General features: G+C 45.9%; 1 protein-coding gene across 4 annotated transcripts in view; it reads left to right on the top strand.

Moving 5' to 3' along the window:
- The window catches only part of COP1 (COP1 E3 ubiquitin ligase), a 224,126-nt gene that overhangs the window by 127,038 nt on the left and 73,621 nt on the right, over positions 1 to 23,467 (top strand). For all 4 annotated transcript variants that reach the window (XM_077824025.1, XM_077824024.1, XM_077824023.1 and 1 more), the window contains exons 14-15: positions 1,758 to 1,839; positions 19,103 to 19,219. In XM_077824025.1, the coding sequence (XP_077680151.1) occupies positions 1,758 to 1,839; positions 19,103 to 19,219 (199 nt within the window). The remainder of the gene's footprint in view (positions 1 to 1,757; positions 1,840 to 19,102; positions 19,220 to 23,467) is intronic.

Raw genomic sequence — 23,467 nt, 5'->3', positions numbered from 1 at the left:
AATTCCCTTGGCTAAGAGGGAGTTACCATGTTTTTGACTTTTCTATAACTCCATTGAGTCGTGATTCTCCAGCAGTGACCAATGTAGCTTCTTGTCACAATAGTGAGGCACACGGCAGCCTTTAAGCAGTGATTGTGTGGCTAGCCAAAACCCTGCTGTTGGGGCACGGATCTGGGAAAAGGAAGAGGAGTTACTGGAGACTTTTCTTCCATGTGAATTTAAAAAGAAAAAAAACCTCTGCATGGCTGCTTCATTTTCTTCTTAGAAGTTTTGTTGCTGTACATTCAACCATGATCATATTTGCAGAAGGCCTAAAAAATAGTGAGACTAGCGAGCCCACTGTAGAGAGAGAAAAGCAAAATGCCAAGTCATTTGAAAAGATTGAAGTAGTGGAGCTGCAGGCAGCCAGGGCAGATTTGATGCTAGTAAATATAAAGCCCTGCACGTGGGACAGTAAGCTAGCAGCTCAAACACAGAATAGGTGAATGTAATAAAGCACTTATCCATTAGAATTTATTTTCATCTTGTCTCCTTAATCCTGTCTTAACGTTACTTTTCCATTTAATCAGTTGTAATGAGGGCCACTAGGAAGGTGTGTGATTGGAACTGAGAAGTTGGGACAGGAGGTGGTGGACCACTTCTTAAGAGTAGATGCGAACTGCTGCCATAGAGCGTGCATCTCTCTTTGACAGTTAAATAGGAATGTAAGATTTTTTCCTTAAGTTAAACAGTAGCTCTCATTATTGTGTATTAATCTGTATCATAAGATTCTGTGTTGACATCCTTTTATCATGTGTATGCCAACTAGAAAGAGATCTCACTGGACACAATGAATCTTAATAGAATGAATTTGAGGACAGTTTATTTATATAGTATAAATTTTCATTATGAATATGAAATGATGAAACTGGAGTTATATTCCAACTGTTACTTGTACTAAAAGAAACGAACTCCACTTCATTATTTAAACTCCCTATCGATTCTTTTGTCCCTTCTTCCAGATTTTCATAAGTTGAGGTATGTGCACAGACATATGCTGTATACATATTTGAAAGGCTACTTGGAACATTGTTCTGGGTGTTCTTTTTCATGCCCTCTTCACGTCTCTTCTCAAGCTTTGTGAAGGTTTGAAATGACTTGACTAACCTTCAAGTTTCATTTAACAGAAAGTTACGGAGCTAGTATATTAAACCTTCCTCATCACTTATAAGGAAACAGCATTCAGACTTGAAATGACACGTGTATATGCGTGATAAACTACAGTTCCTGTGACCACTTAAACTTTTAATACCTGAGTGAACGATACTCCTCTTTCTGGACTTTCTAAACAAATTCAATAATCTCCTTGTTGAAAGATGCATTTTAATAGTATTTAGAAAATTCATGCATTTTTTTTGCTCAGAGAATGAAGGGCCACAAGGGAGTAGTAACACACCAAAATATACTGTCATGAGAAGTCTCCTCTGAGATAAGCAAATAAGCAGTACTTTAAAAAAAACAAAACAAAAACAAAAAAAACCACCCCTGGATGTAACTTGCTAGTGTTGCCATCTTTTGGGGCTTCTCTTAAACCACACAAGCATTAGTTTGTGTGAGAGAAAAATTTATTTAAGATCATTGCTATACATAGTGAATGTCCATATCCAGAAATTCCATCTTAATTCATCCAAACTGCATTTGTTTTGCTTTACTGCGTATTTTAGCGCTGGGAATTATAATGTACTACATTCCAAATATTTTCCTCTTTCTCAATACAGGAGCATGAAAAAAGATGCTGGAGTGTTGACTTTAACTTGATGGACCCTAAACTACTGGCTTCAGGCTCTGACGATGCAAAGGGTATTTTGATTTTTAATTCTAGTCCTAAAGGCTGAACTCATTGTGTATTCCTTATGGTTGTCAATATAGGATGTGTCAAGTAACTGATTCCTTGGCTTACTTACATAGTGTAACTGACTTGCCCAGGGTATTATAGAACCATTTAGGATCAGATGAAAGTGGGGGAGAGAGCTTTGTCTAGAGCTGGCTGAAAAAAAGGGAATCCTTTTCCTCTGAAAAATTTTGTTTTTTTTTTTTTTTAAAAAACCTGTTTCAAGGGAACTGAAATGGAATTTTTTAGCTTTCTCGTTGCCCGCACTTGTCAGTTGCTGAATTGCCACAGAGGTAGAGAGCCTGGACACTCAGCCTGCACCTGCAGCTCCTGGAACTGGAGAGGCAGAAAGCCATGGCTCTGACTGTCGCCTGGAGCTGGTGTGGGAAACAGTGCCCTGGCACTCTGCCTTGGCAGCCCTCTGTGAAAACTTTTGCCAATTTCACTTGCCAAAAGTGAAAATAACAGCCTTCCAGGTGGGCAGCCAGGCAGCTGCCATTCTGATTTTTTTTTACCAATAGAAAATCAAAATCTTTCAGAAAAATTGAAATATTCTCTTAGGAAATCTTGATTTTTGTGAAGTGGGCATGTTTCATTCGGAAAATCATTCAGATGAAAATTATGGACCAGTTTTAGTCTAGTCTAGGATTTATGGGGAAAGTTGTGTATCATATTAGCTAGTACAATCCAAGTAACATCATCTTAAACTCTAGTGTAAACAAGGCAAGTTTTACTACAGTGTATGCCAGACTGATAGTTGAAGATTTGGGGAGCTTTGGTTTAAAAAAAAAATAAAGTTTGTATACAAGAAAGAGAGTGGCTGCAGATAAATGTGTGGAGACTGAGAATGTCCTCTCTTGCTTTTATCTAGTAAAATGGCTTTCTAGTAAATGATGATAAAGTATTAAGGATCATGCACAGCAAGAAACATCTTGTCCTATAGCAGAGATTCTGAAACTTTTGTACTGGTCACAAAGCCTCTGAGCCCCCACCCTCACCCCAAATTAAAAACACTTGTTTTTATATTTAACACCGTTTTATAAATGCTGGAGACAAAGCAGGGTTTGTGGTGGAGGCTGACAGCTTGCCACCCCCCATGTAATTACCTCGCGACCACCTGTGGGGTCCCGACCCCCAGTTTGAGAACCCCAGTCCTACAGGATGTGTGACATGTTTTTTGAGAAACTTAACAGCAATGTGAACAAAATTGGGTGGTGGTCTGGAAGGCATGGGAACTGCAGGAGTAGATGCTGGGAGTGAGCTGCTTCTTGCTTTGCCTCCTCCCAAGACTCCTGCTGGGCCCTGATGACCCAGGATTTTGGAGCTCTCAGCAGGCACACCATTGTGTCCCACAAGTTGAGCACTGCACATTGGAAGTAATACAGTTTCTATAAAGGGGGAATGGATAGAATTGAAATACATAATCTTTCTCCTTCCCTAAAGAACAGGACTTTATCTGCAGTCAGCCTACAATATCACATTAGGCAACCATTGCTTTTGAGTTCCTTCTGCAGCCACTGGCGGTCAACTCCAAAATGGGCACAAACAGCTTTGGACAGAGCTGTTCATGATTTACTTTGAATGACAAATTAATTTTTCATAAAATATTAAACCTCGCAAGCCTCTGCCCCCTAAATTGCTTTTAAATTCTGTTTCAAAAGGAAGTCATATTAGCATTTCTTAAATGTGTTTGACGTTCTCGAGGTAATTGGTAATTCCACTTACAAAATGCAGCCTTTATGATTTCATATTATGGAGATTTTTTTAAATGGCTTTTAATAGATTTTTTCTTCTTCTTCTTTATGGTGGAAATAAGGACTGTTTCCTTTAAAATTAAATGTAGTAAGAAAAAGTCCCTCTGTATAACTGATCAACCTTTTCATCATTTTGCTCCCCATTCATGCTGTGCATTTTAAAAAGAGCTTATCTTCCAAATAGACATGCATTTATTAGCATGGTAAAGAGCTGTCCGCCTGAGCTGACTTTATAAAACAGGGCCTCACTTCACAGCTTAACAATTCTTTTCTGCAGAAACTGTTTTTAAAAGTGCAGTGTTTACACACATAATTTATGTATTAATAAAGACCTGCATTTTCAGTACACATCCTGCATTTCTGTTCAAATAGTAGTTCTTTCTTTTTAAAGGTATATAGGTTTTTTTCTGATCAAGCCTGGGCTAGACTGTTTCATTGCCCTCCTCATGCAGTCTTTTCACTATTTACATATATAACAAGGACATCAGAGGTGAATGCCAGAATTGGAGACATATTTAAAAGTATTTTAAATAAGTATAGCTCTTTTAAATGCTGTAGTGGAGAACTCAGTTTGCCAGACATCTGTTAGCCAAATGTCAAAACCTGCTACCCAAAGCTCATAGAGACAATCTGGTCAGGGTTAACACCTGGTGGGAAGCCCAGCACTACCATTCCCTTCTTCCTTGCAACTATCCCTAATGCTTGGATGTGTGGGCACTGAGCTTTCTGTCTGTAGTTATTGGCTTTGTCTGGAATGATGGGAACTGTAATGCCTTTTCCCTTTCCTGGCATGGTGGGAGCGGTTGGGGGTGAGATCTTTTCCTCCCCCAGCTCTTTTCGTAATTGCTGAGTGAGGCAGCTTTACTAAACCTTCTTCCCTTATCCCTGCTGTAGGATGTTCCTGTCTCTCTCTCCCCGTTCCCCTTTCAAAGTGGTGACAAGGTGTCGGATGCCTGGGTACTTGGTGCACTGCAATGCCCTTTGCCAGATACACACACACACAGAGAAGGGTAATCCTGTGATCACTCATCTGCACCCTTCTCTGACAAAGATCATACACAGCAAAGGGAGCACTGAGCAACGGAACCCTTCTGGAACAAAGATTGCGTCTGATATAATTACAGACAGCATGCCAGGGCTCTGCGTGCCATAGAATCATAGAATATCAGGGTTGGAAGGGACCCCAGAAGGTCATCTAGACCAACCCCCTGCTCGAAGCAGGACCAATTCCCAGTTAAATCATCCCAGCCAGGGCTTTGTCAAGCCTGACCTTAAAAACCTCTAAGGAAGGAGATTCTACAACCTCCCTAGGTAACGAATTCCAGTGTTTCACCACTCTCTTAGTGAAAAAGTTTTTCCTAATATCCAATCTAAACCTCCCCCACTGCAACTTGAGACCATTACTCCTCGTTCTGTCATCTGCTACCATTGAGAACAGTCTAGAGCCATCCTCTTTGGAACCCCCTTTCAGGTAGTTGAAAGCAGCTATCAAATCCTCCCTCATTCTTCTCTTCTGCAGACTAAACAATCCCAGCTCCCTCAGCCTCTCCTCATAAATCATGTGTTCTAGACCCCTAATCATTTTTGTTGCCCTTCGCTGGACTCTCTCCAATTTATCCACATCCTTCTTGTAGTGTGGGGCCCAAAACTGGACACAGTACTCCAGATGAGGCCTCACCAATGTCGAATAGAGGGGAACGATCACGTCCCTCGATCTGCTCGCTATGCCCCTACTTATACATCCCAAAATGCCATTGGCCTTCTTGGCAACAAGGGCACACTGCTGACTCATATCCAGCTTCTCGTCCACTGTCACCCCTAGGTCCTTTTCCGCAGAACTGCTGCCTAGCCATTCGGCCCCTAGTCTGTAGCGGTGCATTGGATTCTTCCGTCCTAAGTGCAGGACCCTGCACTTATCCTTATTGAACCTCATCAGATTTCTTTTAGCCCAATCCTCCAATTTGTCTAGGTCCTTCTGTATCCTATCCCTCCCCTCCAGCGTATCTACCACTCCTCCCAGTTTAGTATCATCCGCAAATTTGCTGAGAGTGCAATCTACACCATCCTCCAGATCATTTATGAAGATATTGAACAAAACCGGCCCCAGGACCGACCCCTGGGGCACTCCACTTGACACTGGCTGCCAACTAGACATGGAGCCATTGATCACTACCCGTTGAGCCTGACAATCTAGCCAACTTTCTATCCACCTTATAGTGCATTCATCCAGCCCATACTTCCTTAACTTGCTGACAAGAATACTGTGGGAGACCGTGTCAAAAGCTTTGCTAAAGTCAAGAAACAATACATCCACTGCTTTCCCTTCATCCACAGAACCAGTAATCTCATCATAAAAGGCGATTAGATTAGTCAGGCATGACCTTCCCTTGGTGAATCCATGCTGGCTGTTCCTGATCACTTTCCTCTCATGCAAGTGCTTCAGGATTGATTCTTTGAGGACCTGCTCCATGATTTTTCCAGGGACTGAGGTGAGGCTGACTGGTCTGTAGTTCCCAGGATCCTCCTTCTTCCCTTTTTTAAAGATTGGCACTACATTAGCCTTTTTCCAGTCATCCGGGACTTCCCCCGTTCGCCACGAGTTTTCAAAGATAATGGCCAATGGCTCTGCAATCACAGCCGCCAGTTCCTTCAGCACTCTCGGATGCAACACATCCGGCCCCATGGACTTGTGCACGTCCAGCTTTTCTAAATAGTGCCTAACTACCTCTATCTCCACAGAGGGCTGGCCATCTCTTCCCCATTTTGTGATGCCCAGCACAGCAGTCTGGGAGCTGACCTTGTTAGTGAAGACAGAGGCAAAAAAAGCATCGAGTACATTAGCTTTTTCCACATCCTCTGTCATTAGGTTGCCTCCGTCATTCAGTAAGGGGCCCACACTTTCCTTGGCTTTCTTCTTGTTGCCAACATACCTGAAAAAACCCTTCTTGTTACTCTTAACATTTCTTGCTAGTTGCAGCTCCAGGTGCGATTTGGCCCTCCTGATATCATTCCTACATGCCCGAGCAATATTTTTATACTCTTCCCTGGTCATATATCCAACCTTCCACTTCTTGTAAGCTTCTTTTTTATGTTTAAGATCCGCTAGGATTTCACCATTAAGCCAAGCTGGTCGCCTGCCATATTTACTATTCTTTCGACTCATCGGGATGGTTTGTCCCTGTAACCTCAACAGGGATTCCTTGAAATACAGCCAGCTCTCCTGGACTCCTTTCCCCTTCATGTTAGTCCCCCAGGGGATCCTGGCCATCCGTTCCCTGAGGGAGTCGAAGTCTGCTTTCCTGAAGTCCAGGGTCCGTACCCTGCTTTCCATTCCATCCTCTTCATTAACCAAAGATCATCCAGAATGTGTTTGTGAGAATTATCTGTATGTTGCCTTCCATAGGAGAGAGTGGGAGCATAGAAGCACTCTCACTCCAATTGTTCATTGTGTTTAAAAAAGCAAATTATATATTTAGTTATTAGTATTTGTAAAGCAGTCTGCTGCTACAGAGGTAGCTGAAATTTTTACATACACACCCAAAGAGTTATGGGGACTGTTGGAATGTTGGCCCATGTTACCAGAGCCATGAGAAGCTGCATAGCCTTCTGTTTTCTGGGGGTATTTCTATAAAATGGAAGGCTATAATTCTAATTTAACCAGAAAAAAACATGACTTTCATTAACTCTGGGTCTGGACTGTCTTAGGCAGTTGACCTTGAAACTAAAAATGAAAAAATGTAAGAATACCTACTTTATCTTTCTGAAGTTTTTAGAAAGGGACTTGGTGTAGGTGTCAGCAATACTATTGCTACATATTGGGACCCTCTGAACTACAGTAAGCAGGGAGTTTGAAATCTCCTGGGGCTTGAAAGGACATCTTGGAAGGCAGCCGTGACCTTGTCTGCTAGAAACTCTTCAAAGAGAGGTCTCTTGACCAGTACATGGTGGAGACCACCAGGTGTTCCTTCTCCGCCCCTAGTGGCCACATTTTATAGTTCTGTCTCTGAGAAGAGGAACAGAAATAGACCATCATGTTGTCTTTGTCTTACCGTCAGCTCTATACCCTGCCTACTCTTGGGGCATTCCTGGGCATGTGCAAACACCTATTGCCAAACTTCATTACATAAGCATTATTTTAAACATTGATGGTATGAATAAGTGGCCAGTTTATTAAAGGAAACAGAAGTTTGGGGGAAAAAGTGTCCCGTGGTGACTGGTATTGACCTTAAATTCTTACTATTGTAAATACTTTTATTGCCCCATCTCAGTTGATGGGAATTTAAACCCAGTTCGTCAGAGCAGTTTTCTTCCTCAAATTGAAAAATAATTTTCAGACATAAGTCACATTCCCTTCTCTATTTTTGACTCTTCCTACCAGTAATATAACTTTCAGCCATTGGAATGATCATTGATTGAAACTGCCTGTGACTAACTGCTAAACATGCATTTAATAAAAATCCTTCTTAAGCAAGTTTTGGTAACATAGTCATAGCCACAGAAATAGATTGTAGGGACCTGCAAGAAGCTATTATACTCTTTCAGTACACAGCCTTTAAAAATGTACCAAAAATAGCGCCAAAAAAAAAATTGATATAAATAAACTATATAATGGGCAGCATACATACCTCTCAACTGTCAAACCTCCCAACTTGAGATGTGCAAGCGAAACATGGCAAATGACCAGACTCTGGCTGTAGTTGTAGCATGTTGTGCCAAAACTGATACCATTATAATACTTTTTAACTATAAAAACCTGTTTTGAGGATATTTCCTCACTGTGTGAATTTAATTAAATCAGCACTTTAAAAAGAAAATGGGGGAAAAACAAATTTCATCATGTGCCATTGTAAAGAGACTTCCCATAGGTTATTTGCAGAGATTGAATCCTGGACCTTCAAATCCCCAGTCAGACCTCTATGACTTGAGTTCAAAGAGTAATTAGTGGACTACCTACTAGAAGGGTTTTTGAGACCCACTTTGCCAGTGGGTTCTGTTCTAGGAGCGAATGAAATCTAGTGGTTAGAACATGTTTACTAATCAGATGGCCAAGTCTACATATATGGCCATTTTTCTGAGAGGCTGTGTGGTTGGCCTGAGTACATTAAGACGTGGATCTGCCATCTTAGAGGCCTGGGCTCTATTCCCAGCTCTGCCTGAAGTGGCCTTGTTCAACTTATCTATTAACTTACTTGTAAAATAGAATGATACTTGAGTGCTGTCTAGGTTAGGGCATGAGGCCTCGTGCAGTGCACAGAAATTAAGGCTTGTCTATTCAAACAATTTCTACATGGCAAGCTGGGGTGTGAAAATTCTCCACGCTAGCTTGCTGCGGTCTAATTGCTCATGTGCCCTGCTGATGTGTTTTAACAGTTTGTTAGAGCTCTTTGAAGTCAAAGTGCTCTAATGAACTTAACCTGCTGGCACATGTTCCATGTGGACAGCTACACTGTGGCAGGCTGGTGTGGAGTAGACTCACACCTCAGCTTGCTGTTGTCTAATTGTTCACGTAGACAAGACCATAAATAGCATTCACAGGTAAGAAGATCAGAACTTGTCTCTAGCTGTTTGTTCTTCCGCCCTAAACTACAGGTTATTTGCTGGGCAGAGTGTCTGTCGGTGTGTGGAATATTTCTACGCTTGGCGATCAGACATCCCAATTAAACCGAAATGCTGATTGTCCCACAAAATTCCAGTACACTTGAGAGCTCAGTGGAAGGTTACTTTTAATTTTCATTGTCTCATGTGTATGGAGAAGAACTTAAGACATCTGTGTGAACTGGTTTCTCATAATGTGAATTAGTGAAGGTAAAATATTCTCTCCGCCATCTAGATATAGAAATAATGAATAGGCAGCAGTTCTGCACATACTGAAACATGTTGAGTAGTTGCAGGGAACTGAGTGGGTTAGTTCAGGTTTGCAGAACTGGGTCCATGAAAAGGAAGGGTGACCTGCTAGTTAGGGCATTGTCTTGGGAATTGAAAGATCAATTTTCTGTTCTCAACTCTATCAAGGACATTGTATTTGACCTTAAACAAGTCGCTTGGGGCTTAATTTTCAAAAGTGGTGCTCCCACTAATTTTATTTGGAATTTTAGGTGCACATTGCTTCTGAAAATCAGGTTAATCTCTCATGCCTCAGTTTCCTAGTTTATAAAAGGAGGATAATTGCCTACTTCACAGGGGTTTTGTGGCTATATTCATTGTTTGTGGGGTGCTCAGATGCGACTAAGAATGCCATGGAAAAGTAAATAAATGAAATAATAGTGTATGGAGAGAGTGACTGTGAGAAGAGAGAACTGTTCTCATCTCATAACTTAATACATTGACCTAAAGCAATGTCTGTATATGGGATGATGAGGGAAGCATGATCCTGTAGTGTAGGCCGAGCTTAGAAATCGATAGACAAATGGACTAATTTTAGAGAATGGGCTGGGTGATACTGTTATAGCAATATCATGTTACCTGGTGTATTTTATATATAAATAAAATGACTGTTCGATATTATGAATGTTTTGTGAAGAATATTAGCTAGTATTCATAATGTAGATGAATGTTCCTTTCAGCTACCGCAGTGAAAAGTTTCCTCTCTCACTGAGTGTTTCTACAAAGCTCTGCCCCACAGTAGGTTAATTTATAAACTAATGAGCATTTGAACCAAAGCGCCAATCAATGAAACAGAAACTTGATAAAATTAAATCAATTTTAAACCCAGAGCCGCTTCCCAGACATCATCTCGTTTGTTTTGTGAGGTGTGGATGCTTGGCCACATGGAGAGATGCAGCTCTCGGCAGCAACAAAATTAGGCAACGCATGCTTAAAGATCAGTTGATCTCATAGGGTAGTTTGCCTCGTCAACACAGTTCTAAGTGTTGTCAGGGCATCTGTATGTTTTATAATTACCACCTCAGTCTCCACAAAACTGCTAAAAATTCACAGTAAGGGAAGCAAAATTTATACAACCAGAGTTTATGAACCTGTTGTATACACATTTATTTCCGGCTAAAATGTGACTTGTGATGTGGTTTTATGTTTTTTAAAGTTAGGGGGCAGGAGTTGGTAATGGGGAGGAAATTATCAAGAAGCTGTTGTGGTCATGGAAGTTGCTGTGGAATCTAAACCTGGTCTACCAATTGTAGCAAATTTCATGTTGGTTTTTATGAGCACCCTTACTGATTAAACAGCAGATGAGCTCGTCAAGCTCATTCTACTCTTTGTGATCTGAAGAGGATTTGAATGAAATTGTGCAAAGGTGAAAGGCTAGTGTGCTGAAAACTGAGCCCCTGAATTATTTGTTACAAAATTCAGATCAAGCATCTGCTCGTTTTTCTTCAAGTGCTTGTTCACGTCCATTTCACATTAGGTGTGCGCGTGCTGGGTGCACGAGCATCGGAAACTTTTTTCCTTAGTGGCTCCCGGCGGGCCCCCCCGAGTAGTGCCGCTGTGCCCCGCATGTATACCCCCGCCGGCCCGACCCCCTCCAGTTTCTTCTTACCGTCTGTGGTAGCGTTGGAACCAACCTCTCTCTCTCGTAGAAGAGCAGTCCCTTAGCCTTTAGAGTAGCTGTTATCAGTTCGTTTACATATAGATTGTGAACACTTAAGTGATTAGGTGCTTGGAGGTCTCCAGCACCGGCCCCGGGGCATGCCGCAGGCCCAGGGCTTCAAGGCTTGCGCCACATGCCACAAACCTATGCCAGTTAGTGAGCCCCACAACTCGTGTCCACGTTGCCTTGGGGACGGACATCAAACTGAAAGGTGTAGGATTTGCAAGGCATTCAAGCCAAGGACAAGGAAAGAAAGAGACTTTCGCCTAAAGCAATTGTTGATGGAGGTCGCATTGCAGCCGCTGGGCCTGGAGCACCCAATGCCAGCTCAGGCTTCCTCGGTGAGTAGTGCCCGGAGCCGTCGGCAAAGCACCGGCAAAGCACCGTAAACTGTCGGCCCTGGAGTGCCAGGCTAGACCCTGGCACCGATCATCCTCCCCGTTGCGGCCCCCGGTGCAGCCTAAAGAAAGGCATGGTCGTTCCCCGCACAGGAGGCTGGTGCCTCCCAAGGCACCAAGCACCAACAAGAGCAGGAAGGCCACGGTACCGGCGTTGACACAGGCGGTCCCGGTGGCACAAGCCCCACCAAGCCCAGACCTAAGTGAGCTCAGTGCGGACAATGGGCTCGAAGGCATAACGGATCGGCCCTCTACGCGCCTGGTACCTTTTTGAGGCCGAAAAGGACCTTATCGAGCTGTCGGCAGCGAGCCCCCTCCCGTATGGGGAGAATCCTCCGGCACCCATACCTCGGGCGCCGTCAAGGGGTAAGCCGGCAATGGTGTGCCGCTCGAAGACACCGTCCTGGCACCACTCCCGGAGTTGGTCCCAGTCGATCTCCGACTCTGCAGACTCGCACTTGCCAGTGGCCCAGAAGGAGGTTGCGGCACTGGCAGCAGGTCGACGCGAAGAAGCACCAGGAAGGGCACACCGCTCTCCGGCACCACCCAGAGACCAGCAGTGGGAGGAGTTGAGACGGCCCTCGCCAGAGGTCTCCCGGTCCCGGTCCTGCTCAGCCAAGAGCCGCTCATTCTCCCGCTGGCACAGATTGTTGGCACCGCCATGGCCTTCGCGATCGGCGTCACCGTAGTCCAGCGCCAGCTCCGGCTGCTATAGCTACCCACACCAGGGCCCGGACAGCAGGGACCCTTAGGGGAGCTGGCAACTTCAATGGGGGCCGCCAGGCCATTGGCCCTTCTGGACCCCCTGGGCCTATCAGGAGCGCCAAGGAGCCCTGTCCAGGGCAAGTTACTTGGTGCAGCAGTCCTGGTCCCCACACTGATGCCAGACTGTGCCGGAGGCAATAGTATCCAGGCCTCCAGCATCCCCCCCAGCTTAGACTGGAGAGTCCGGTACCGAGCCCAGTGCCGTCCCATGGAATCCTGCCCCGGCCTGAGCCGGGGGCCCCTGCCACAGGAGATGGGGTGCAGGAGGACTAACCAGAGGAGGTCAAGCAGCAGCTAACCTCCTCGTCTTCCCCCGATGAGGCGGTGGCAGGTACAGAGATATCCAGCCCTCTGCCAATAGACCATAGAGCTCACCAGGAACTGCTGCACAGAGTTGCCCAAAATTTGGGGTTGCAGGCCTTGGAGACGGTTGAGCAGGAGGACCCCATGGTGGACATTTTGAGCCCCGAAGGGCCATCCAGAATAGCGCTCCCACTCATTAAGACCATTCAGTCTAACTATATAAGACTATGTGGCAGACCCCGGCCTCCAGTGCTCCAAAGGCTAAAGGAGTAGAGCTTAAATACTTTGCCCCATCTAAGGGCTATGAGTTCCTATTCTGCCACCCAAGTCCATGCTCCCTAGTGGTTTCGGCAGTGAATGAAAAGGAGCGCCATGGACAGCAGGCCCCAGCCCGTAAGGCCAAGGAGGCGAAACACCTGGACCTTTTTGGTAGAAAGGTGTACTCATTTGGGGGCCTTGAGTTGAGGATTGCTAACCAGCAGGCCATCCTCAACAGGCACAATTTCAACTCCTGGGCAGTGGTGGGGAAGTTTAAGGACAACCTCCCGCAAGGTTCCCAACAGGAGTTCACTGCCCTGGTGGACGAGGACAAGGCAGTAGCCAAGACTTCTCTCCAGGCCTCCTTGGATATGGCAGACGCGGCGGCTAAAACAGTCACATCGGGTGGTCATGAGGTGCTCGGCGTGGCTCCAGGAGTCAGGCCTGCCCCCCCCCGAGGTCCAGAATACGCTCCAGAACCTCCCCTTCGAAGGGTCCGGGTTCTTTTCGGAGCAGACAGATGCGAGGCTGCATAGCCTCAAGGACTCACAGGCTATGCTCAAGTCACTGGGTATGCAAACCCCGCCAACCCAGAGGAAGCCCTTTAAGCCGCAGCCTCCCCCTCAACGCCAGTACCAGCCTCGCCATAGGCATGAGCCTTACTGTAGGCGAGGCAGGGATAACCGGCGACGGCTTACCAACAATAACAATAACGCACCGGGCACTAAACCAAGGCCAGCACAAACCCCAGCGGGGCACAGGCCCTCGAGGACAGTGTACCATACCAGTCACCAGATCCGTCCCTTTGTTTCCTGAACCGCCTGTCCCGTTTCTCCCAAGCCTGGTCCACCATTACGTTGGACCGTTGGGTCTTACGCACGGTGCAGAATGGGTACTCGCTGCAGTTCACCTCCCCGTCCCTCTTCAGGGACCCCTCTCACAAGCATCTCCTAGAGGAGGAAGTCCACTCGCTGCTACGGACGGGGGTGGTAGAGGCGGTGCTTCATGGCCTAAGGGGAAAAGGATTCTATTCCCGGTACTTCCTCATCCCCAATGCCAAAGGGGGCCTTCACCCACTCCTAAACCTGCGCAGGCTCAACAAATTCCTGGTCAAGGCCCAGTTCCGCATGGTCTCTCTGGGCACAATCATCCCTCCCCTGGATCTGGGGGACTGGTATGCCACCCTCAACATGAAGGACACGTACTTTCATATCGCCATTTTCCCAGCACATCGGTGGTTCCTACGCTTCACCGTGGGCAGAGAACATTATCAGTTTGCGGTTCTCCTGTTCGCTCTAGCCGTGGCCCCAATGGTGTTCACAAAGTGCATAGCGGTGGTGGTGGCCTTCTTACGGAGGCAGAGAATCCAAGTGTACCCGTACCTCGACGACTGGCTCCTGGCAGGCCGATCCGAGGCGGAGGTGCGGGGCCATGTGGAGGTTGGCCCTGAGATTGTTCCGTGAGCTGGGGCTCCTGGTCAACATCCCCAAGTCCACGCTCGTACCCACACAGAGTGGAATTCATAGGGGCGGTCCAGGACGCGGTGCAGGCCAGGGCAAGCCTTCCGGTATCCCGATTCTGGGCTATCCAACAAGCAGTGGCCTCCCTGCGCCAGTTTCCAACAACAGCAGCCAGGTGCTGCCTGCGGCTGCTGGGCCATATGGTAGCATGCATGCACGTGGTCAGGCGTGCCAGACTGAGACTCAGGACTCTGCAGGCATGGCTCGCTCGGGTGTACCGCCCAGATTGGTGACCGCCTGGACTTGGTAGTGACAATCCCAAGGGATGTGCTGGACTCCCTGCTGTGGTGGCAGTCCCAGCCTGTGGTTTGCAAAGGTATCCCCTTTGCTGCCCCACTTCCGGACCTGACGCTGGTGACAGATGTGTCAGACCACAGATGCGGGGCTCACCTGGGGGACCTCATGACGCAGGGGTTGTGGTCTGAGGCAGAGCGATTGCTCCATATCAATGTGAAGGAGCTCAGGGCGGTTCGTCTCGCCTGCCAGACCTTTCATGCCACTCTGAGTAGTCACAGCGTGACAGTTCTGACAGACAGCACTACTGCCATGTTCTATATAAACAAGCAGGACGGGGCTCGTTCCTCGCCGCTCTGTTGCGAGGCTCTCCTCCTCTGGGACCTTTGCATAGGATGCCTCGAGGTGAATCGCATGGGGTATCTCCCGGGGGCATGGAACAAGCAGGCAGACTCCCTCAGCAGGTCGAACCGCATGCACAAGTGGACGCTCAGGGTGGATGTCGTGCTTTCGCGCTTCCGCAGGTGGGGGTTTCCCCGGGTAGATCTGTTTGCCACCAGGGCCAACGCCCAGTGCCTGCGGTTCTGCTCGTTACAGGGCTGCAGCCCGGGCTCACTCACGGACACATTTGTGATCCCGTGGAGAGGGGGCTTGATGTATGCCTTCCCCCCGCTCCCCTTGGTGCACAAGGTCCTGTTCCAGGTGCGCAGGGACAGGGCGGCGGTGATCCTCCTTGCCCCAGCCTGGGCCCGCTAACACTGGTACACATAGCTCCTAGAGCTGTCAGTGGACACCCCAGTAGTCCTGCCCCGACACCGGGACCTCATTACACAGGACGGCTGGCGGCTTCTCCACCCCGACCTGCAGTCACTGCACCTGACGGCGTGGAGGCTCTGCCTAAATGCCCTGGAGAGCCAGTGCTCCCTTCCTGTGCAGCAGATTCTGCTTGGCAGTAGAAAGCCCTCTACCTGGGTGTCCTATATGGCCAAGTGGAAAAGGTTCTCATGTTGGTATGAACCCCGACAGGTGCGGCTGGGCCAGGCCCTGGTGCAGGCCATTCTGGAATACTTTCTGCACCTCAAGCAGCAAGGGCTAGCCCCATCCTCACTCAGAGTGCACCTGGCAGCCATCTCCGCCTTCCATCCGGGGTTCTCGGGGGTCTCGGTGTTTTCCCACCCAATGGTGGGACAGTTCCTTAAAGGGTTGGAGAGGGTGTTCCTGTACTCCCGCCCCCCAGTCCCTCCATGGAACCTTAACCTGGTCCTTTCTAAATTCATGGGACCCCCTTTTGAGCCCCTCGCTACCTGTTGTCTCCTCCACTTTTCCTAGAAGGTGGTGTTTCTGGTTGCCGTTACCTCGGCCAGAAGGGTGTCCGAACTGAGGGCCCTCACCTCTGAGCCACCATACACAGTATTTCACAAGGACAAGGTGTAGCTCCGGCCACACCCCAAGTTCCTCCCTAAGGTGGTGTCCCAATTCCATCTGGGTCAGGACATTTATCTGCCGGTGTTCTTCCCAAAACCCCATACGGACCGGAGTCACTGCAGCTTGCACACCTTGGATGTGCGTCAAGCACTGGCATTCTATTTGGAACACACCAAGCCCTTTCGCAAATCCACGCAGCTGTTTGTGGCTGTGGCCGAGAGGTTAAAAGGCCTCCCAGTGTCGGTGCAGTGGATTTTGTCTTGGATTACAAGTTGCATCCAGGCGTGCTATGAGCTCACAGGTGTTCCGGCCCCGGCGGTCACGGCCCACTCGACCAGGGTGCAGGCGACTTCCACGGCTTTCCTGGCACAGGTCCCGATCCAGGAGATCTGCAGAGCAGCCACCTGGTCCTCGGTGCACACCTTCACAACCCACTATGCGGTCAACCAGCAGGCCAGAGAGGAGGCGGCAGTTGGCAGAGCGGTCCTCCAAGCAGTTGTTCCATGACTCGTATCCTCCTCCAGAGGTAAGGTTGTAATTCACCTAATGTGGAACGGTTGTGAACAAGCACTCGAAGAAAAAACGGTTACTTACTTTCTCGTAACTGTTCTTCGAGATGTGGTGTTCACATCCATTCCAGCACCTGCCCTCTTACCCCTCTGTCGGAGTCGCTGGCAAGAAGGAACTGGAGGGGGTCGGGCTGGCGGGGGTATATATGCGGGGTGCAGTGGCGCCACTCGGGGGGCCTGCCGAGAGCTGCTAAGGGAAAAAGTTTCCGACGCTCGTGCACGCTGTGCGCGCACACCTAATGTGGAATGGACGTGAACAACACATCTCAACGAACGACAGTTACGAGAAAGTAACCGTTTTTTATATTGATGTAGTGCCAAAAAGAGAATTACCCATATTGAACACAGTTGCTAACTTGTAGAACTTAGTTGGAAGGCTGCCTAATGAGCATTCAAAACAAGTGGCTGCATGGGACATACATTTGTGAGTGGCACTACTATGAGCTATGTGTTCATTTGACTCCCACAAATACCCATAGACCCTATAGCTTTCAATCTAAAGAACATTGTCGGCTGGCATTATGTTTTTTTTAAACCAGAGAAATCAGAATTACTTGCTTCCTCTGCCATCAGATCAATAATGCTAATGTCCTCTGCTGTCACTGCGACATACACTGCGCTTCTGTTGGCATCTCTTCTTTAAAGCGAGAAGCTAACGCTTTTATTTGCTTGAAAAATTCTCTCCTACCCCCTGACTTCAGATGAGGCACTAGATCATCTAGTGTCACTTGGAACAAGAGAAGGTCCAGGTCATCCTTGCAAAGCTGTTCATTATTTTTAATGTAGCTGGTTGTTTATAATGTATATTAGGCTTTTGGTAAATAAGAGAATGGATTATTACTGTCTGAAAACTGATAGGTGTATGTAATCTATCTCTTTTCATAATTATTGTATGCAAATGTCATATGTATCAACATCTGCGTTTGATTGGGTATATATGATACTTAGTAATGGCTCCAGGTATCTGTCAGATATTCCCACTGTGCTGTTTTTAAAGGATGCATCAATATGCTCAAAGCATTGCGATTTCTCTCATCTTTGAAACAGTCCTTCAAAGATGGCCAGAATTAGGGCATGCGAGGAGCAGCACTCCCTCCCCTCCCTTCGTGTGAACTATTTAAAAAAAAAAGGAGGGGGGGGAGACTCCACTACCCTTCCTGTGGATAAGCTGTCCCCAAGCGTAGTGGTTCTATAGGCATCTGTCTAGAGGCTATGCCTCTCCTGCTCCCCCGAAGCTCCTGGGGAAAAGCTAATAGACTGGGGCTGTAGCAATATTTTTGTATATCTTTCTTGGAGCCAAAGCAGAGTGGTGTTTTTCCCCACCTTCCTCCTGGTCAGCCCTCTCTTGTATCACCACATGGCTTCCCCTTCCCCTCCACAGAGGCACCAGAGTACCCCTTCCATACAGAGGAGGGAGATCTTTCTATAGAGGACCTGTCACATGCAAGTCTATGTGAGCCCTGTCTGTTTTCATACATGGTCTGGGGAGAACAGCCTCTCTGTGTGACCACTATTCAATACGTAGTTGCCTTATCCCCCACTAGAGCAAAAGGGGAAAATCAGGAGGTATATTCTGACTCTTAGAATAAGTCTGCTTCCTGGGCTGCTCCTGGGAGAGTGCAAAAACGCAACACCGTTTCCTCTGGGCTCCTGGCAAAGCTGTGAGTTAAATGGGTACCTTAAATGTGAAAAACTGAAGGGCCTCAAAGACTCTCCATCGCTTCTTAAAAGAGGCCTGTCAAAGCAGGCTTAAAATACAATCACATGTATGTGAGTGTTTGTGCATACCATTTCCCCTTGTAGAGTAGTCCAGTACAGATTAATCTTTATTTATATTTACCTCTACACAATAGTCATTCACATGGATTGAATTAAAATGTAACAATAAAAAGTAGTGACAGGTTATACCCCGGTGCAGCTTTTTTTCTCCTGGTACCAAACTTTGAAGAATGGAAAACAAATTGTTCTTACTAGTTGTGCTTACAGGTACATTTAAATGAAATCTATGCAGAATGGTTACAACTGAGCGCACTGAACAGGAGTTCTTCAGAGCACAGCTGGATGACAGAGTAGGTAAAATATCAGCCTCATTGCTCTTGGTTATACAAGTCTGCAGTCCAATAGCCTTGGGTGTACTGTGATTACAATACGCAGCTAGACACCTGCATGAGGTTCCAAACTCCAAAGGAATGCAGGCTTGAATCCTGTAATATTGTGTGTAGAAGTGGTAAACTACTGTTGTGCTTGAGACTGCGCTGAAAATTGATCATCAACCAAAAGCCGTCTTTTTGTATCCACTAATTTTGTTCACCCTCTCAAAGATATTAATAATCATGAAAATCCCTACAGGCAAGTGTGTGACAAGTGGGAGCCTGTTTGAGTACTGACCATGTTTTTAAATCTTTCAAAAAGCATTTTCAGCCTCACTTACTTATTTCTGCCTCTCTTGTTTTTTCTCCTCAGTGAAGCTGTGGTCTACCAACCTGGATAATTCAGTTGCAAGTATTGAGGCCAAGGCTAATGTGTGTTGTGTCAAATTCAGCCCCTCTTCTAGATACCATCTGGCTTTTGGCTGTGCAGGTAGGTAACAGGTGTGTTTTATAGAGGAACAGAAGGGGTAGGGAAAGAGCAAAATCCCTCAAGTTTCTGATGATTCCTATTTGCAACCAAACAAGATACCCCTCTGAGGCCAGATTCTTCAAAAGACTTCTGGGCCAGATTTTCAATTGCTCAGGCCCCACAGCTGGGGTTGGATTTCTACCGCCATTGTGACACTGAGGTGGCAAGCTTTTTGAAAATCTACTCAATAATTGATACTTAAATTGAAACTGAGATCTCTGGAAAAGTCTGACCTATGAAGAAACTAAGGCCTTTTGTACAGACTGGGCGGTGAATTTGCCCTGAGGTAGCCTGATGCCACCTAATTTTATATAACGAGGAGTCCTTGTGTCACCTTAGAGACTAATTTGGGCATAAATTTGGGCATAAGCTTTCTTGGGCTAAAACCCACTTCATCCGATGCATTGAGAGAAAAATGCAGTAAGCAGTATAAATATTACAGCACATGAAAAGATGGGAGTTGCCTTACCAAGTGAGGGGTCAGTGCTAACCAGGCCAATTCAGTTAAGGTGGAAGTGGCCTATTTTCAACAGTTGACAAGAAGGTGTGGAAATGGGCAATGTCCACCTTAATTGAATTGGCCTCCTTAGCACTGACCCCGCCCCCCAACTTGGTAAGACAACTACCATCTTTTCATGTACTGTAATATTTATACTGCTTGCTGTATTTTTCACTCTGTGCATCTGATGAAGTGGGTTTTAGCCCACGAAAGCTTATGCCCAAATAAATTTGTTAGTCTCTAAGGTGCCACAAGGATTCATAGTTGTTTTTGCTAATACAGACTAACACGGCTACCACTCTGAAACCGAATAATCTGTGTGCACCTTGCTCATGTGTTAACAGCTTGTTAATATGCTATCTAAGGGGACTAGATCATAGAGCTACAACAAACTCTTAGCATGCATTAGCAGGCAGCACATGGACAGTTAGGTGGCTGCAGGCTAATGTGGGGTAGATTCCTACCTCAGCTTGCTGTTATGTCATGGCTTGTCGACACAAACGCTAAGCTACTATGAGAAACTAATATCCTCCAGCCTTAGAGATACTTTATTACACCTAATTATTTTGTTGGTCTTTCTTGCCTGATGTATAGTTGCAGTTATGTATCACTGTATGTGAGGCTCTGTAAATAATACAGAACTGGGGGCGCAGTTGTGATTGCATCTCAGATACCCTGTGAGGCATAGGTTTAATGTATGCATCGAACATCTGGAGTTTTACTCTCTTCCTACCACTACCTTTCTCCTGTTTCTGGTCCTTTGGGGCAGAAGAGGGATCTTGGCTAACTGTGATTTTATAGTGGCAACACTGGGGGGAAGAAATTACATTGATTTAAAATAGTTTAAGTTGATGACCTCACTAGAACTTCAAAATGGATGTAGTTTTGAGGAGTGTGTAAACCTAATTTGTTATTGTACATGGAAACGGCTGGAAAATGGAAAAATAACTCTACATTTCCTCTTTCCTTGTGGTTTTAATGCACTTGTAACAAGAATTTCTGATGTTTTGTACACTCTGAACTTTTGGAGATATTTAAATACCATGTTTTTACCAACAGTTTGTCATCTCATTAAAAATTCACAGTTCCAGGCAGGCCTTGCTTAGATTGTGACTCTTAAGAAGGAAAAAAAAAAAATGAATTTTTGATGCACTGCAAAATGGATTGAAGTTGGAGTGTGTAAAATATTGATTTGCTTGATAAAGGTAATCTCACAGGTTTAGTAAACTACATGCAAAAATAGAGTTTAATTACAATGTTCATCAGCAATATTAGAATGTAGAGGACCCTATGAAAGATTTTAGGGTAATGAGTGCAAGAATCACCACTGACGAATGGTGGGTGGCTCCATGTCTAGTTGGCAGCCGGTGTCAAGTGGAGTGCCCCAGGGGTCGGTCCTGGGGCCGGTTTTGTTCAATATCTTCATAAATGATCTGGAGGATGGTGTGGATTGCACTCTCAGCAAATTTGCGGACGATACTAAACTGGGAGGAGTGGTAGATACGCTGGAGGGGAGGGATAGGATACAGAAGGACCTAGACAAATTGGAGGATTGGGCCAAAAGAAATCTGATGAGGTTCAATAAGGATAAGTGCAGGGTCCTGCACTTAGGACGGAAGAATCCAATGCACCGCTACAGACTAGGGACCGAATGGCTAGGCAGCAGTTCTGCGGAAAAGGACCTAGGGGTGACAGTGGACGAGAAGCTGGATATGAGTCAGCAGTGTGCCCTTGTTGCCAAGAAGGCCAATGGCATTTTGGGATGTATAAGTAGGGGCATAGCGAGCAGATCGAGGGACGTGATCGTCCCCCTCTATTCGACATTGGTGAGGCCTCATCTGGAGTACTGTGTCCAGTTTTGGGCCCCACACTACAAGAAGGATGTGGATAAATTGGAGAGAGTCCAGCGAAGGGCAACAAAAATGATTAGGGGTCTAGAACACATGACTTATGAGGAGAGGCTGAGGGAGCTGGGATTGTTTAGCCTGCGGAAGAGAAGAATGAGGGGGGATTTGATAGCTGCTTTCAACTACCTGAAAGGGGGTTCCAAAGAGGATGGCTCTAGACTGTTCTCAATGGTAGCAGATGACAGAACGAGGAGTAATGGTCTCAAGTTGCAGTGGGGGAGGTTTAGATTGGATATTAGGAAAAACTTTTTCACTAAGAGGGTGGTGAAACACTGGAATGCGTTGCCTAGGGAGGTGGTGGAATCTCCTTCCTTGGAAGTTTTTAAGGTCAGGCTTGACAAAGCCCTGGCTGGGATGATTTAACTGGGAATTGGTCCTGCTTCGAGCAGGGGGTTGGACTAGATGACCTTCAGGGGTCCCTTCCAACCCTGATATTCTATGATTCTATGGAACAGCTGCAAATAGAATATAGGCGTAAAAGACATCAAGCACCAGCATTTTTTCCTGTTAAATCAGATAACCATAGTTGCCATTTATCTAAAATGTACTGGGGCCTAAACTTACAAAGCACAGATGAAAACTAGATCAAAGTCTAGGAAAAATGTTAAAACTGCAAGACATGGCATTAAAGCAGTTTAAAATGTTCCATAAGCCATATTGGACTTTCATCCTATGAGCAAGATTGGATTAAGAGGCAGTAACGTGTTGGAATTATTTGGAGATTTTTAGATGACTGCATTTTGAGAGCAGCAGAAAGGTTTGACTAAAATGCTGTGGAGCAAAATGGCATTAATAATGGGGAGAAGTAGCTGGGGGTGGGGAAGGAATAAGTTGAGATCGATGTGTCTAAATTCTGCTTGGTACTTGGGGGGAGCTGAGTCTATAAATCCAAGTTAAAATGGATATCTGTCCACTTAATGATTTGCTATAAGAATCCAGTGGCGGCACTGAAATGGTGGGAATGACTTGCCCATAAAGGCACTTCTAATGGATCTTGTAGTCACCAACTTGTTTGAAAATAATTTATGGAATAGATTACAGAATGGAATAATTTAATAAGTTCTGGAACCCATTTTTAAACTTTACAGTGAAACAAAATATGGATGGTAAGTGCAGATACAGGCTGTGTATACAGTTCATTGTATTGTTGGGTAGGTAAAGGGATTGTTGGGTAGGCAAAGTTATTTTATTTCTCATATTTCCCTTGCAAATACCAATTTCAAATAATCATAGATTTTGCCATCCCTCTCAGCACAATGTGGGAACCTAAGACTGACTGACTGTAAAATGAAATGCTACCAAATGAAATTAATAGGTAGCAGGTTTAAAACAAACACAAGAAAGTAACTTTTTCATGCAACACACTGTCAACCTCTGGAACTCCTTGCCAGAGGGTGTTGTGAAGGCCAGTACTATAACAGGGTTCAAAAGGGAGCTAGATAGATTCATGGAGGGTAGGTACATCAATGGCTATTAGCCAGGATGGGCAGGAATGGTGTCCCTAGCCTCTGTTTGCCAGAAGCTGGGATTGGGTGACAGGGGATGGATCACTTGATGATAACCTGTCTGTTCATTCCCTTTGGGGCACTTGCCATTGGCCACTGTTAGAGGACAGGATACTGGGCTTGATGGACCTTTGGTCTGACCCAGTATGGCCGTTCTTATGATCTAAAACAAACTCACTGACTGAGAACTAAAGTAATGGGCTGCCATTATGTAAAATATAGCATCTCTGTCCTCAACTCCATATACATTCATGGCAGGTTTTTTTCCTGTTAAGTAAATTGATGTTTCAGTTACTTT

This window comes from Eretmochelys imbricata, chromosome 8, assembly GCF_965152235.1.
Source record: "Eretmochelys imbricata isolate rEreImb1 chromosome 8, rEreImb1.hap1, whole genome shotgun sequence".
NCBI classification, from domain to species: domain Eukaryota; kingdom Metazoa; phylum Chordata; order Testudines; family Cheloniidae; genus Eretmochelys; species Eretmochelys imbricata.
This window is presented reverse-complemented; position numbering and strand designations above follow the sequence as displayed.